The sequence below is a fragment of the Eptesicus fuscus genome, chromosome 10 (genome assembly GCF_027574615.1).
Source record: "Eptesicus fuscus isolate TK198812 chromosome 10, DD_ASM_mEF_20220401, whole genome shotgun sequence".
NCBI classification, from domain to species: domain Eukaryota; kingdom Metazoa; phylum Chordata; class Mammalia; order Chiroptera; family Vespertilionidae; genus Eptesicus; species Eptesicus fuscus.
Window position 1 is genome coordinate 88,435,907 of NC_072482.1, and position 16,594 is coordinate 88,452,500.

At 36.1% G+C, this 16,594-nt stretch overlaps 1 protein-coding gene across 7 annotated transcripts in view; it reads left to right on the top strand.

The window, feature by feature from the left end:
• Positions 1–16,594, top strand: part of PCMT1 (protein-L-isoaspartate (D-aspartate) O-methyltransferase) — a 34,978-nt gene that overhangs the window by 16,396 nt on the left and 1,988 nt on the right. For 3 of the 7 annotated variants that reach the window (XR_008557280.1, XR_008557281.1, XM_054722399.1), the window contains exons 3-8: positions 229–260; positions 2,046–2,150; positions 4,109–4,229; positions 6,094–6,179; positions 9,407–9,576; positions 16,179–16,322. Coding sequence is in view for 4 of the 7 variants with exons in the window: in XM_054722399.1 (XP_054578374.1) it covers positions 229–260; positions 2,046–2,150; positions 4,109–4,229; positions 6,094–6,179; positions 9,407–9,576; positions 16,179–16,322 (658 nt within the window). In the remaining 3 variants the exon portion in view is untranslated. Of the gene's footprint in view, positions 1–228; positions 261–2,045; positions 2,151–4,108; positions 4,230–6,093; positions 6,180–9,406; positions 9,624–16,178; positions 16,323–16,594 lie in introns of those variants that run through there. The other 4 variants (XR_003615053.2, XM_008159413.3, XM_054722400.1 and 1 more) reach the window with 3 other exon arrangements.

Genomic DNA, 16,594 nt, shown 5'->3' on the forward strand with positions numbered 1-16,594 from the left:
GAAGAAATCTTTAAAAATAGTGGGCCTGTTGTACTAGCATTTGGCATGATTGGATTTCCTAATTTTAACTGCTGCGTGACAAAGTACAAAATAAAAGTTTTGTTTTCTTGTGATCATAAAAATGAAAATTATTCTGAAAAGTAACTTATGGATGTTAGAAAAGGAATTACATGGAGTATTTGGTATGATTGTACAGCCGAACGTATCAGTAGTTCTCTTTTTTTGCAGGTTTCCAAGCAACAATCAGTGCTCCACACATGGTAAGTTAACTTGGTTCCTTTTGACTAACCAAGTCATTTCATTCTCTAATCAAGCAAAAGAGCAGAGTGAAGCCACTGGTTGACAGTTATATACCAGATTTCCTAAGAGTTTACCAAATAACACTAAATAGAAGTAAAAGATCAATTAATTGTTACTTTTATCTTTATAAATGACTATGAAGTACCTTAAATATTAACAGCAACAAGTCATTGTGCTATAATGGTTGACTTTTTCTTAATGTAAACAGTATACATTTCATTTGTAAATCCTTTAGAATTTATAAAGTACTTTTTTAATGCATCATGACTTTTTTTTTTTTTTTTTTAATGCATCATGACTTTTATTCACAATGATACTTCTGTGGAGAAGGAAGGATAGGAACAACTGTTTTTCTCTCCATATTAATGATATGAAAACTGAGGAACAATGAGCTAAAAATAATTTACAATGTCATGGGGCTAATAAATTCAGAACCAGTAGAATCCAGTACTTATGGCATTTAATCTAGAACTCTTTCATAGTACTGGTTGTTTTCACTCTTTTTTTAAAATATATTTTTATTGATTTTAGAGAGGAAGGAAGAGGGGGAGAGAGAGATAGAAACATCAATGATGAGAATCATTGATCAGTTGTCTCCTGCACACCCCCCACTGGGGATCGAGCCTGCAACCCGAGCATGTGCCCTTGACTGGAATCGAACCTGGGACCGCAGGCCAATGTTCTATCCACCGAGCTAAACTGGCTAGAGCTGTTTTCACTCTTTAGACAAGAATCTTTGCAAAAGAATCTATATGATTTCTTTTTGCTGAGCCATTTTAAACATAATATTTCACCCCTAGATACTTTAGTGTGAATATGAAAAACTTTAAAAGCACAGCTACAATTCCACATCATACCCAACAATATTTCTTTATATTATCTTAACTGGTAATATTGGTTGTCTTTAGGGAGTGAAACTGGTTGGGGATGGGGATGGTTGGAACAGGGCTGTGATAGAGATTTCACTATCAGTCATTTTGTAACTTTTGACTTTGAAGTAATTACATTTTAAAATTCACACACTGGAGATAAAAAGTTACTGAAACATTTTAAATAAATGGAAGAATTTAATCAAACAGTGAGAATTTTCTTAAGTAATTCCTGTGTAGATATAAGTACTATATGTTTTCGTTGTCTTGATAGATGACATAGTAGTAACATTGGTATGAAGTTGGCAACTTTATTCATATGCCATGGTATATATACTTTATATTCTTCTTTATATTCAAATTAGATATATATACATATATCTAAATTGGCATCACCAGTGGGATGTAAGGAACTATTTTTTTTAAAGCTTAGAAATATTTAATGAGATATTTTCTATATTTGGCGTATTTATGGTTTCAGAGGAAAGCTTATTTTTTTAAATCATTAAATTTTTGTGTTTCCTTTTTAACAATGATAGTAATTTAAGTTAATGATTTTTGCACATTTAGGACGTGCTAATATATATATATATTATTGATCTCAGAGAGGAAGGGAGAGAGAGAGAGAGAGAGAGAGAGAGAGAGAGAGAGAGAGAGAGAGAGAAACATCAGTGATGAGAGAGAATTATTGATCAGCTGTCTCCTGCATGCCCCCAGTGGGGATCAAGCCCACAACCTGGGCATGTGTCCTTGACTGGAATCAATACTGAGACCCTTCAATCCCAGCCTACGATCTATCCACTGAGCCAAACCAGCTAGGGCATATGCTTTATATTCTTGAAAAAAGGTGAATATTGCTTTGTTTTCTTTTGGCAGCATGCATATGCACTAGAACTTTTATTTGATCAACTGCATGAAGGAGCTAAAGCTCTTGATGTAGGATCTGGAAGTGGAATCCTTTCTGCATGTTTTGCACGTATGGTAAGACCTTTTTATTTTTCCTTCTGGCCCCAACAGAAGCATAGTTCTACATGTCCTACTTATGATTTTACTGTATATTTTTTTCATTACCAGTTTCTGAAGGTTTTTTTAAAAGAAATTCTACCAAGAAAGCAGTTGGACTATATATCACTAGGATTGTTTTATTGTTGCAAGAGACAGAACAGTATCTAAATTGGCAGAGCTAAAAGGGAATTTATTTGGTTTATATCATGGCTTCTTGTGTGGCTGGATTCAGATCAGATATTGTTGTTGACAGTGATTTTCTCTGTGGTTCTTGGTTTGGCTTTCCTTTTCTCCACATGTTGGCTTCATTATCAGACCAGCTCTTCTCTTGTGGTCAAAATGGTATGGTAACCAGTAGTTCCCAGACTACATTCTTCCAAGTTTTCATCTGGCAGAAAATAAACACTCCTACAGGTTTATTAGGAATGAGGGTAGAGATTCCTTTATAGTAAGAAAAGTCCTCTTAGAAAAATGCCTTGTTTATTAGACTTCATTATTCACCAGAGGCTTATCTGGTAAATGACCACCAGAGTGTAAGTCTGGAGCACACACCTTGAGGAAGGGTTCATCTGCACTCAGATAATCAAATCAAGTTAATTATGGAAATCTTGTCCCTAGAGGCCAGATTGGAAGTTTCTGGTTTAGTTAAGTTGGGATTTATGGATCCATCTTGGACTAGAATCCATTTAACTTCCTGTAAATGTATAATCAGCAGCCCACTAGCATGTAAGTTCCAGGGAGCTGGGAGTTGTGTCTGATTTTTCTCCTTGGCATATCTTAAGCATCCAGAACAGTGTCTTGTACATAATAAGGATTCAGATAGTTCAGTATTTTTAAATTATTTTGTAGAAGTTAAGCATCACCAGTGGGATGTAAGGGACTATTTTTTTTTAAAGCTTAGAAATATTTAATGAGATATTTTCTATATTTGGCATATTTATGGTTTCAGAGGAAAATTTATTTTTTTAAATCATTAAATTTTTGTGTTTCCTTTTTAACAATGATAGTAATTTAAGTTAATGATTTTTGCACATTTAGGACATGCTAGTCAGTGTTCTAAATGCTTTTCTTGTATTCTCTTATTCAATCCTCACATCATTTATGAGGTATGTATCTTTTACTTCTCATTTTACAAAGTTGAGGAACCTGATTCATAGAATCACTTGTCAAGGTTATACACTTGTAAATAATGAAACTTAGATGTGAACCCAGGTAGTCCAACATCAGTCTTTATTATGTTAAAAATTTTTTATAATGTTTATATTGGGGCCTTTTTATAATTTTTTATGTATTTTATACTTTCCACAAAATGGCAGTAGAATCAGGTATAAAAATCCCTATTAAAATTACTTAAATCCCTATAAAATGTCATGTAACATTTATATATATTTTAATATGTATATACTTTAATCTTCACAGGAGGATATGTTTATTGATTTTAGAGAAAGGAAGAGAGAGAGAAACATCAATCAGTTGCCTCCCATACTCACCCTGACAGGGGATCGAACCCACTAACCTTTTCGGTATATGGGACGACTCTCCAACCAACTGAGCCACCTGGCCAGAGCTGTAATTTTAATATTTAAAGTCACACTTCTAGATTTATTACAAGTAAAAATGATTGCATTAACTACTATTTAATGCTGGCAGTTAAGTCCTCCATCATGGTGTAGGATTTAAAGATTACAAATTGAAGAATGATAGCATTTTTCTTAGTATTATAATTAAAATTTATTCTAGCTTTTTAATTACTGAAATATAATTATTCATTTGTGAGTTATAGTTGAGAAGGTTGTAATAGCTAAATAATTTATAATAAAGCGAATTATCTTCATTTCTCATTGCACAATATAACTTTACATTAGGAAGCAATTTAATGACATTTAGAACGACAAATTTAGACCAGTGAGCTATTGAATTATTCTCATTTCCAGGTTGGAGCTAGTGGAAAAGTCGTAGGAATTGACCACATTAAAGAGTTAGTAGACGACTCAATAAATAATGTCAGAAAGGACGATCCAACACTTTTGTCTTCAGGGAGAGTGCAACTGGTTGGTGAGTATCAGAAAACTTAAAAAATTTCCTCTCTGCAGAATGTTTATTTTCAGATGTTCCCAATGCAAACTAAATAACAGAGCTAATTAATGCATTTTTAAAACATTTACTTCAAAGTACTAAGTAAGAAAAACAGTTACTTGAAAATGTTATGCTAGTTCTACCTTGACCATGGGTCACATGACTGTTAACTGTTTCAGAAAGTGCCATGTTGAGTTCTTTCTTCATTGCTTTTTAAGAAGTAATGCCAAAGTAACAAATGCTCATTATAAAAAAATGTAAACAGTGCAGAGATGTGTAAGATAAAAAAGAAAACCCCTCCTTTTCCCTTTTAAGTTTTCTAGACATATAAATATATGTATGAGTAAATTGCATTGACCTATAGTTTGCTTTTTTCCATTCAGCAATATACAATGGACATATTTACATAGGAGCACATTTTGTATTGTGAAAAATAAAAAAACATTTAAAATGTATAAAGCATAAATGTGAAACTTAATAAATATTTGTTTAATCGCCACACTAATCAAGAAATGGAACATTATTCGTACCTTGGATATCCTCAACTTCCTTTTTTCCTCACTTATAACTCCCTTTCTTCTCCCTAGTGGTAACCAATATTATTATTTCCATGCATTTGCTACCTAATTGTATATCCAAAAAAAAGAAATGTTTCCTTTAATTTTGAACTTTATACAAATGGAATCATGCAGTATACATTCTATGATGAATGACTTCTTTCATTCAGTATTATGTATGTAAGATTCACCTATCTTTTTGCATACAGTTCATTTTTATTACTGTCCAGCATTACATTTTAACAACATCACCAAAATTTGTTAATTCTACTGTAGATGTGTATTTTAGTTATTTCTAACTTGGGGATATTCACAATGCTGCTGTGACCACATTTATACCTAAGTCCAGATTTTATATATATATATATATATATATACATATATGTATATATATGTATATATGTATATATATATGTATATATGTATATATATATACATATATACATATATACATACACACACACACACACACACACACACACGCACACTCATTATACAGCACTCATTTCTGTAGGAGTTTTATGGTATGTTTACAGGGTTCCCATAGATATTGCAAAACTGTATTTTAAAGTGATTGAACCAATTTACATTCCCACTAGCAATGTATCAGGTTTTCTATTGCTCTACCAACATTTGCCATTACTAGATTTTTTTTTTTTTTGCCTACTTAGTGAGTGTATAGCAGTATCTCTGTGATTTTAATTTTGTATTGTCCTATTAACCAGTGAGGTTGAACACTTTTTCATATGTTTGGCCATTTAGATTTTTGTTTTTGGGAACTGCCTATTCAGATATTGAGTTGTTTATATTTTTCTTTGAGTTGTAGGACCTCTAGAGACCAGCTCTTTGTCTATTTATGCATATTAGAAATCTCTTCTCCCACTATGTGGCATGCCTTTTCACTCTCGTATTGGTACTTTTTAGATAAATAGAAATCTTAATTTTAATGTAGCCAGACTTAACAATTTTTTCCAGTGCTTCTTGTGTCCTGCTTAAGGCTACTCTGAAATCATGAAGACATTCTTCTATATCATTTTTCAAAAGCTTTGTTATTTTAGCTTTTCACACTTAGGTATTGGATCTTCCTGACATTGATTTTTGTGTATGTATGAGGTGTAGGGGTACAAGTATATAGTTTTTCCATATGCATATTCATTTGTCCAGCATCATTTATTTAAAGAAACAAAAACCCAAAAACAAACAAAACTATCCTTTCCTGCTGTAAAATCTTCACACTAAGTTGTTCTATCTGAACAGGTATTGAAAGCATAATGTTTTTCTTTCAGTGGGGGATGGAAGAATGGGATATGCTGAAGAAGCCCCTTATGATGCTATTCACGTAGGCGCTGCAGCCCCCGTTGTGCCCCAGGCAGTAAGTTGTTTCTGTTTGTGTGCTTTATTCAACTAAAACTCTCAAAGATTTATAGATAAATGACTTGTAGACAGTGTTAAAAACATAGACTTTTATGTCATGCATTTTAGTTACAGTTAGTAGATAATACTTTTTCCATATGCAAATCCTATATAATAAAGAGGTAATATGCAAATTGACCATCATTCCAACACACAAGGTGGTTGCCCCCATGTGGTCAAAGATGGCCACCCCCATGTGGACACAAGATTGCTGCCACAAGATGGCCAGCAGGATAGGGCAGTTGTGGGCTATCAGGCCAGCAGGGAGGGCAGTTAGGGGTGACCGGGCCAGCAGGGGAGGTCAGTTGGGGCCACCAGGCCTGCAGGGGAGGACAGTTAGGGGCAACCAGGCCGGCAGGGGAGGGCAGTTATGGGTGACCAGGCCAGTAGGGGAGGGCAGTTAGGGGCAATTGGGCTGGCAGGGGAGCAATTAATTATCGATCAGGCTGGCAGGGGAGTGGTTAGGGGGTGATCAGGCTGGCAGGCAGAAGCAGTTAGGGGCAATCAGGCAGGCAGGCAGGCAAGTCCTGGATTGTAAGAGGGATGTCCGACTGTCCGTTTAGGCCCGATCCTAGTAGGATCGGGCCTAAACGGACAGTCGGACATCCCCCGAGGGGTCCCAGATTGGAGAAGGTGCAGGCTGGGCTGAGGGACAACGCCCCCACCCCCTGTGCACGAATTTTGTGCACTGGGCCTCTAGTAGTTGTATAAATGACATCAAGGCTACTAAACCCCAGCTCATGGCTGTCTTTTGAAGCAGTATTTGATCCAGCAAAGAATGAGTCTACCAGTGGAATTAGGAAAATATCTTTGGAGTTCATGACCTGATAATCACTTGGCATTTATTAAAAACCAGAATATGAAAGATTATTAGGTGCCTGGGAGAAACCAGGACTATTTGTCATACATTTTACCCTCAAAGAGCTTATACCCTAGAAGAGATGTGTCATACATGTAACAGGGAGATTCATGATATGATAGCATATCATTAGCATATGACATATATTGAATGAAAAATAAAATCCTACTGTAGGAGTTCAAGGTAGCAAAAAGAGTTTGCATAGAGTGGTCAAGGAGACTTCATACAGGAATGGAACTTAAACAGATCTTCAGAATGGGAGAATTTGCATTGCTGCAATGAGAGGGAAGGATATTGCAGTATTGTATATTACAGTATAGTCAAGGAAATATTTAAGTATAAAACTGACTTTTCATTTTCTAAGACTCTGATAAGCTTGTATCAGCCCTTAATAATCCTTGGTTAAGCTCACTGAAATCTTAGGTTTCTATTACATAGGAGTTTTATGTAGTTCTTTACTAGATGACTAGTTACATTGTTTTTTCTGCCCGGTCTCATCCACTCTCCAGCCGGGAAAGGGTTCTTTTTGTATGTTTAGATCAGTTATGAGAAGCTGAAAACTGGAGAATTTATTCTAATCATTGACCTCTACTTACTGGCTAAATGACTTGAGAAAAATCACTTATTCTCTCTGGCTCTGTCATCTGTTTTGTGTGTGTGTGTGTGTGTGTTTTTAAGACAAAACCAGTGGATTTTAAACACATTTTAATTGAAATAGTAACATGGTGTAGAAAAGTATACAAGTAAAAAAAAAACACTATACGTCATCAATGAATAGGTCAAAGAATTTTTATATATGAACACACATGATCAGTAGTTTTTTTAACTTAAAAAAGAATATCAGCTGCCTGGTAAAAACAATTAAAATCTCAAATAGAAATGTGTTTAAATGAAGGGGCTTGGGTACAGGACTCATGTTCTCTACTAAGACCCTGAGATGATCTCAGGACATTTCTAGCTTTATCGCAATATGATTTTAAACACAGTAGCACTTGTAAGTATTATAGGGATCTTTTATACATGCTGAAGGGGCTTTCCAGTTTTAAGATAATAGAGTAAAGATGTTTATGTTCCTTTTGGATGTCACCCCAAAACAACTAGAAAAACAAAAACAGGAACATAAATTCTATGTTCAACTATCTAGGAGAGTATAGTTGCAGTCCTGAACTCTGAAATGTGTGAAGATAGAAAAGAAATGGAGTAATAATTGACCCAGGAAGGCGGAGGAAGTGAAACCAAAGAGGCAGCAGAGGGCTGTCAATGCCAAAGTGGTTTGCTCTGAAGACCTCTGAAGAAACTTAGAAATTGGAGGCAGTGGTACCGGGGAAATCAGAGAGGAGGCCTGGGTCTGAAAAGAGGGGCTTGAATTTCTTATCAGAAACAATTAGCCCTAAGTCTTAAGTAAGAAAATTTCCAGGAACTAAAGGACATGATTCTATAGTTTAAAAAGAACTGAGGCCCTAGCCGGTTTGGCTCAGTGGATAGAGTGTCGGCCTGGGGACTGAAGGGTCCCAGATTCGATTCCGGTCAAGGGCATGTACCTTGGTTGCGGGCACATCCCCAGTGGGGGTTGTGTAGGAGGCAGCTGATCGATGCTTCTCTCTCATCGATGTTTCTGACTCTCTCTCCCTCTCCCTTCCTCTCTGTATATTAAAAAAAAAAAAAAAAAAAAAAAAAGAACTGAGTGTCCAGTACAATTAATTTTTTAAAAAAGAAAAAGGAAAAAAGAACCACAGTATCACTATGAAATTTCAGAATACTAAGTACAAAGAAAAGATTCTAAAAGTTTTCAAAAAAACAAAAAGGATAAATCTGTTAAGGATTGATAATCAGAAAGGCATCCGACTACAGAATAGCAGCATTAGAATCAACAGGACAAGGGAACAGACCATCACAGTTCTAAACAGAAAATTATTTCTAACCTTGATTTCTGTACGCACACATATTGCCAAATATGTAGACTAAAGATAGTTTTAGACTCGCAAATCTCAACCACTCTCTCTTAAATATTCCATGCACTATTTCACTGAATACTTCTGGAGGAGTTGCTTGAATTATATCAGAAAAAAGTGAGGAAGGAGAGAAATAGTAGCAGAAACCAAAACTAGGAAGCCAGAGGATCTAGGAAGCTGGGACATCGTTTTCAGGAAAGAGGTGATGAGTAAATGAGTAAGTGGGAATTGAGTGATAAGTTTAACAATCAAAGTATGTATGTATCCCATAAAGTACATTTGTACTTTCTGCCCAAGGACAGTGAAGGCTGTTTATAGAGATGAAAAAAATCTATAACTGCGTGTGTATGTGTTTTTTCTTTTTTTTTCTTTTAGCTAATAGACCAGTTAAAGCCTGGTGGAAGATTGATATTGCCGGTCGGTCCTGCGGGTGGAAATCAGATGTTGGAGCAGTACGACAAGCTGCAAGATGGCAGTGTCAAAATGAAACCTCTGATGGGAGTGATATACGTGCCTTTAACAGATAAAGAAAAGCAGTGGTCCAGGTGGAAGTGATTTTACCTTCTGCTCTTTCTTCTTCCACACATGCAAGGTGAAAGGGTGTGGATTTTCAGACATTAGCCTGCAAGAGCTGCTTTTTTGGTCATTACTTTTACGCTGCTCCATTTTAACATCAGAAATTCACTACATTAAAAATGTAGAAAAGTTTTGCATGGTCTGCCCTTTTTGTGGTTAAACTCACATCTTTGGGGAAGGGAGGGTGAGACTTGGTTGGCACACAGGTGTTTTAAACTGCAGTTTAGTGCTGTCTAAGGAGATTTCATCATCCGCCACTCGGTTTCTGTATTTTCACATCATTTGTATAGATGCTGTGTGGTCATGGAAGCAAAAGCTTCGCTTTAAAGGGAGGGGGCCATCATTTCCTGCCCCGTCCACTCTGCGGTGGCATCGTTGTAAAGAGAGAGAAGGGAAGAGACATTCTTGTCCCAGTTTTCCAGGGTGTCCGTTTCCCAGAGAGGACATTCATCCTCTCAGCTGGACTTCTCTTCGGTCAGGTTCCTAGCTGTCGGGCAGCCTGTGCCTGTTCCATATTCAGCTGTTGTTTCAGAGCCACTGTAACAAGTAAACTTACTGCCGTTCTAAGAACGGGCCAGCCAGTTTTTAACCTAATTTAAGTTCCTGGGGGAGGGAAGGGATTCTGCCAACTCCAAGTGAGTGCCCAGGTCTCACAACCCCCCCCAAAGGGCCAGCAGCATGCAGCAGTCTCCAGCACAGCATGGCTCATTACGACGCACATTTGGTTGTACCTCTCAGCGTAATTGGAATATTGTGTTTGAAGCCCAGATTTCTTCTTCTCCCCACTCCCTCCCATGGGGAGGAGTGCGGTCAGAAAGTAAAAGTGACATTAGCTAAGACCACTTGGAATTGAATGCCAAAATAAGAAAGGCTTTACAGTTTCCTCGTTTCAGAATCCATTTTTATTTGACAGAGATATTTATTTTAAGACCATTATTTTCTTAATAAGTAGCGTGGTGATTTAAGTATAATAGATATCTCAATTTTGTTTTTGAATGAATGTTTAATTGCAAAAATGGTAATGAATGTAAAAAGCTATCAGTCTTGTCAGTTATAATCAGATATAGTTTAACAATGAATTACAACCTTCCTTCACTTTTCCTTTAACATAATTATACCATTATATATTTGTAGGATTGTTGTTGTATAAAGGGGGCAAACGTACCATTGAAATTCGATATTAAATAAGAGTTCAGATTTTTATTTATGTTTAAAATTTTATAAACAATAAATATTAGTATTGAGCATTCTATCTATAATTTAATGAAGGAAAAGGGTATTTTGTTTTTATAATCAGAGGTGGTTTTTTTTATTTTATTGATTTCATAGAGGAAGGGAGAAAGAGAGAGAAACATCAATGATGAGAGAGAATCATTGATCGCCTGCCTCTTACCCGCCCCCACTGGGGATCAAGCCTGGAACCCGGGCATGTGCCCTGACCGGGAATTGAACAGTGATCTCCTGGATCTATGAGCCATACTTGGCAGGCCAGAGGTGGAATTTTTTTTTTTGTTAATCCTCACCTGAGGATATTTTTCCATTGGTTTTTAGAGAGAGTTGAAGGGAGGAGGAGAGACAAAGACTAACACCAAGAGTAATTTGTTGTGTTGTGAAACACATTTCAGTTTGAGGACCTTCTTAATATATTTATTCAATAAGTATATGTATGCCCACTATGCCAGGCACCGGACTAGTTCAGGAATATACAGCTGTGACTTTGAAACTGACCATTCATAGTCATATGGGAGATAAAAAAAAGACAAGACAAACAGGCAATTACTGGCATACCTTGTTTTATTGTGATTTGCTCTATTGCACTTTGCAGATACTGTTATTTTACAAATTAAAAGTTTGTTGGCAACCTTGGGTTGAGCAAGTCTGTCGGTGCCATTTTTCCAACAGCATTTACTCATTTGTGTCTCTGTGTTCCATTTCAGTAATTCTTAAAATATTTCAGACTTTTTTTTATTATTGCTATATTTGTGATGATCTGTGATTTTTTTTTTAATCTGTGGTTTTTGATGTTGCTATTGTAATTGTTTGGGTTGCCACAAGCCACACCCATATAAGAGCAGCAGTCCAGGGACCCAAGATTCCTGGGTTCAATTACCCATCAAGGGCACGTACCTTGGTTGCAGGCTCAATGCCCAGCCCAGGTCAGGGCATGTGTGGGAGGCAGCCAGTCAATGTGTCTCACATGGATGTTTCTCTCTCTCTCTCTCTCTCTCTCTCTCTCTCTCTCTCTCTCTCTCTTTTCTCTCTTTCTCTCTCTCTCTCACTCTCTCATTCTCCCCCCTCCCCCTCCCCTTCCCTCCCTCCCTCCCTCCCTCTCTTACACTCTCTCTAAACACACACACACACACACACACACAGTAGATTTTCAATGTATACTAAACAACTTTCCTTAGATTGAAAGAAGGTACCATCTAAGACTTTCATAGCTGGAGAGGAGAAATCAATGCCTGGCTTCAAAGCTTCAAAGGACAGGCTGATTCTCTTGTTAGGGGCTAAAGCAGCTGGTGACTAAGCTGAAGCCAATGCTCATTTACTATCCAGACAATCCTAGGGTCCTTAAGAATTATATAAAACGTGGATGACAGCACACCTGTTTGCAACATGGTTTACTGACTATTTTAAGCCCACTGTTGACCTGCTGCTCAGAAATAAAGATTCCTTTCAAAATATCACTGTTCATTGGCAATGCCTCCGGTCACTCAAGAGCTCTGATGAACAAGATTAATATAGTTTTCATGCCTATTAACCTGACATCCATTCTGCAGCAGCCCCTGGATTAAGTAGTAATTTTGACTTCCAAGTCTTATTATTTAAAAAATACATTGTGTAAGGCTATAGTTGACACAGATAGTGATTCCTCTGTTGGATCTGGGCAAAGTTAATTAAAAACCTGAAAAGGATTTATCATTCTAGATGCCATTAAGAACATTCATGATTCATGGGAAGAGCTCAAAATGTCCACATAAACAGGAATTTGGAAGAAGTTGATTCCAGCTCTTTTGAATGACTGGAGGGGTTCAAGGCTTCTGTAGAGGAAGTCGCTCCAGATGTGGTGGGAATAGCAAGAGCACTAGAACTAGAAGTGGAGCCTGAAGATGTGACTAAATTACTGCAATCTCGTAAAACTTTAAAGGGCTAGGAGTTACTGCTTGTGGATGAGCAAAGAAAGTAGTTTCTTGAGATGGAATCTCCTCCTGGTAAAGAGGCTGGGAAGGTTGATGTAATTACAACCAAAAGATTTAGAATATTACATAAACTTACTTGATGAAGTAGTACAGGGTAAAGAGGATTGACTCCAATTTTGAAAGAAGTTCTGTGGGTAAAATTCTATCAAATGGCATCACATGCTACAGAGAAATTGTTGGTGAAAGGAAGCACCAGTTGATTTGGCAAACTTCATTGTTCTTATTCTGAGAATTTGCCACAGACACCCCAGCCTTCAACAACCCACCACCATGACCAGTCAGCAGCCATCAACATTGAGGCAAGATGCTACCTGCAGAAAGGTCATGACTCACTGATGGCTCAGTGATGGTTACCATTTATAAACAATAAGATATTTTTTTCCGGGGGCGGGGGGGGGTGGGGGTGGGGGAGGAGAAGCAGAGCGGGGAAGGAAAGGCACTGGCGCGCTCCCTAGAGGGAGAGCACCAAGACATTTTAAATTAATTATGTACAGAGTGTTTTAGACATAATGCTATTATTGTACACCTAATAGACTACAATATAAACATAACTGTTATATGCACTGGGAAAACAAAAAATTTGTGTAACTCACTTTATTGTGATGTTCGCTTTATTGCAGTTGTCTGAACCTGAACCTGCCTTATCTCTGAGGTAGGTTCACACCTATAGAGCAGTGATTTTTAACCTTTTTTATCTTATGGCACACAGAAACTAATTACTGAAATTGTGCAGCACACCAAAATATATATGTTTTTGCCAATGTGACCAAAAAATAGGTATCATTTTGATTCATTCACACTGGATGGCTATTGTATGTTGGCTGTTGTCATTTTTTAATTTGACAATCTAAGGGAAAGGAGGCCAGTGCCCCTTGACTAGTCAAGTATTCCATGTTTTAAAATTTTGTGTGGCACCCTGGTTGAAAATCCTTGCTCTATAGTGGGTTTAGACTTTGCCATGAGGACAGTAGAGAGCAATTGAAGTACTGAAGCCAGGCTGGAGTCAGAATTACATTTCAGAAAGATAACTAACTGGCTGTGGTAGAGTAGGTTGGAAAAGGGCAAGACTAGAATCTGTAACGAGGTGGCTGTAGCAAGTTATGGTAAAATGATGGTGGCCTGAATTAAGGCATTAGTAGTAAGGATAGAATGTGATTAAAAGGTCCCTTACAATTTTCTAAGTGCCCATTCCGCATTTTTAAATCATTGTCTAAAAAGCTCCTTAGTTTTTTTTTCAAGGCTAGATGATGTTTGTTCCTTCAGATTTTCTTTAGGATTAATTTAGCAACTCATCCTAGCACTTTCTTATGAACCTTTTCTTGTTCCTCACCAGCTTTCATCCTTCTTTTATGGAGGAATCCAGAGCTGGTTGCAGTGCTCTGAGAGCATGAGATCTAGTATTTACTGAGGAGATGTGATAGAAATATTTAGAAAAAAAGGGAATTAGTGGGCACGTCAAATTCTACTGTCAGATATGCCCTGGCTGATGTGGCTCAGTTGGTTGGGCATGGTCCCATGCCCTGGAAGGTTGCCAGTTCAATTTCTGGTTGGGCACATGCCTGGGATGCAAGTTCGATCCCCAGCAGGGGGCATGCAAAAGGTAGCTGATCTATGTTCCGCTCTCACATTGATGTTTCTCTCTCTCTCTCTCTCTCTAAAAGGAAAAAATTAATAAAACATATTTTTAAAAAGGATAATATTAAATGTTAGGATATATAATACTAAATGTTAGTAGCTTGGAGTTAACCTAATAAATTATGTATAATTATATATCTTAAAACAAAGTAACAAATATATATAATTATTAACCTGATGAAATATTTAGCACATAGATAGCCATTTTTTAAGAGAGTCTCTAGAAATTTAGGACATGCTACTTTTTATTATAAATGAGCTATCTATGTAAGACAAAGAAAGATACGATGATGTAGAATTTTGAACATTAGAAAAAATTAATAACTTGAAAGTTATACAGATTTTGTAGTATTAGTTGTGACAAGGTTATACAATGATGGGCAAAAAATTTTTTGGTTTTTCTTGGTGCAAAAATGTTAAAAGTCAGGTCTATAAACTTAATTTATTTTTTTCACTTTAGTGCTATACATTTCCTTCTATTTGTTTTTAACAATACTGTTACTGACACCAAAGTAATGCATGGGCATCATAAAAAGAGAAAAAAGTACAAAGAATAAAGTAAAATCACCCATAATCCCAGAACCCAGAGATAACCACTATAAATATTTTGGTAATTTTTTTAACTCTATTATCCATAACTCTGTGTACATCTCTTTTGTATTCCTGAGTTCACCCAGCAGCATTATTTTGTAATCTTTTCATTTCATAAAATATCAACATTGTTGCCATCATTACAAATTGCTTTATGGTATTTTTCTGGTTTTATTGAGATATACTTGACCTATGGTGTGGTGTGAGTTTTAAGTGTACAAAATAATACTGTGATATATGTTTTATTCTAAAGTAATACCACAATATGGTTAGTTTTGTAGTTTCAGGTCCTATATCCAAGTCTTTAATCCATTTTGAGTTTAATTTTGTGTGTGCATGGTGTGAGATAGGGGTCCAGTTTCATTATTTTTTATGTGGCTGTCCAGTTTTCCCAGCATCATTTATTGAAGATACTATTGTTTTTCCACTGTGTATTTTTGGCTTTTTAATTAATTGACCATATATGTGTGGGTTTATTTCTGAGCTTTCTATTCTCTTCCATTGATCTATGTGTTTTTATGCTAATACCCTATTGTGATAACTATTGCTTTGTAATATAGTTTAAAGTCAGGATGTGTTATGTCTTCACCATGTTCTTCTTTCTAATATTATTGCTTTGGGGTTTTGGGGGTTTTATACAAAGTTTAGGAGTGTTTGTTTTATTTCTGTGAAAAATGCTGTTGGAATTATGATGGGGACTGCATTGAATCAGTAGATTGCTTTGGATAGTGTGGACATTTTAACCCAATTAATTCTTCCAATCTGTGAGCATAGAATATCTTTCCATTTATTTGTGTCTTCAGTGTCTTATTAATATCTTATAGTTTTTAGTGTATAGATCTTTTACCGCATTAGTTAAATTTATTCCTGGATATTTTATTCTTTTTGATGCAATTGTAAATGGGATTGTTTTCTTAATTTCTCTTTCTGATAGTTCATTATTAGTGTATAGAAATACAACTGATTTTTGTATATTGATTTTGTGCCTTGCAATTTATTGCATTAGAATATTCAAACACTTTTTTGGTGGAGGCTTTAGGGTTTTCTATATATAATATGTCATCTGTAAAAAGAGACAGTTTTATTTCTTCTTTTCCGATTTTGATGCCTTTTATTTCTTTTTCTTGCCTAATTGCTCTGGCTAGGATTTCCAGTACTATGTTGAATAAAAGTGGCAAGAGTGGGCATCCTTGTCTTGTTCCTGATCTTACAGGAAAAGCTTTCAGCTTTTCACCGTTGAGTATGATGTTAGCTGTGGGCTTGTCATATGTGGCCTTTATTATGTTGAGGTACGTTCCCTCTATACCCAGTTTGTTGAGAGTTTTTATCCTTTTTCTTTAAAAAAAATTTTTTTTCTAAATGGAGAGGATATTTGGAAATGTACTATGTTATTGGGCAATAAAGGTATTTATTTACAATATCCTTAATGCCTTGTAACAGGTGAATAAAATGTGGTTAATTATTTAAAAAACAACAGTGGAATCTTCAATTCATATATAAAAAGATCAAGTTAATTTAATTTATGAATTGAGCACTTTGCAAGTACTCATAATTTAATGCT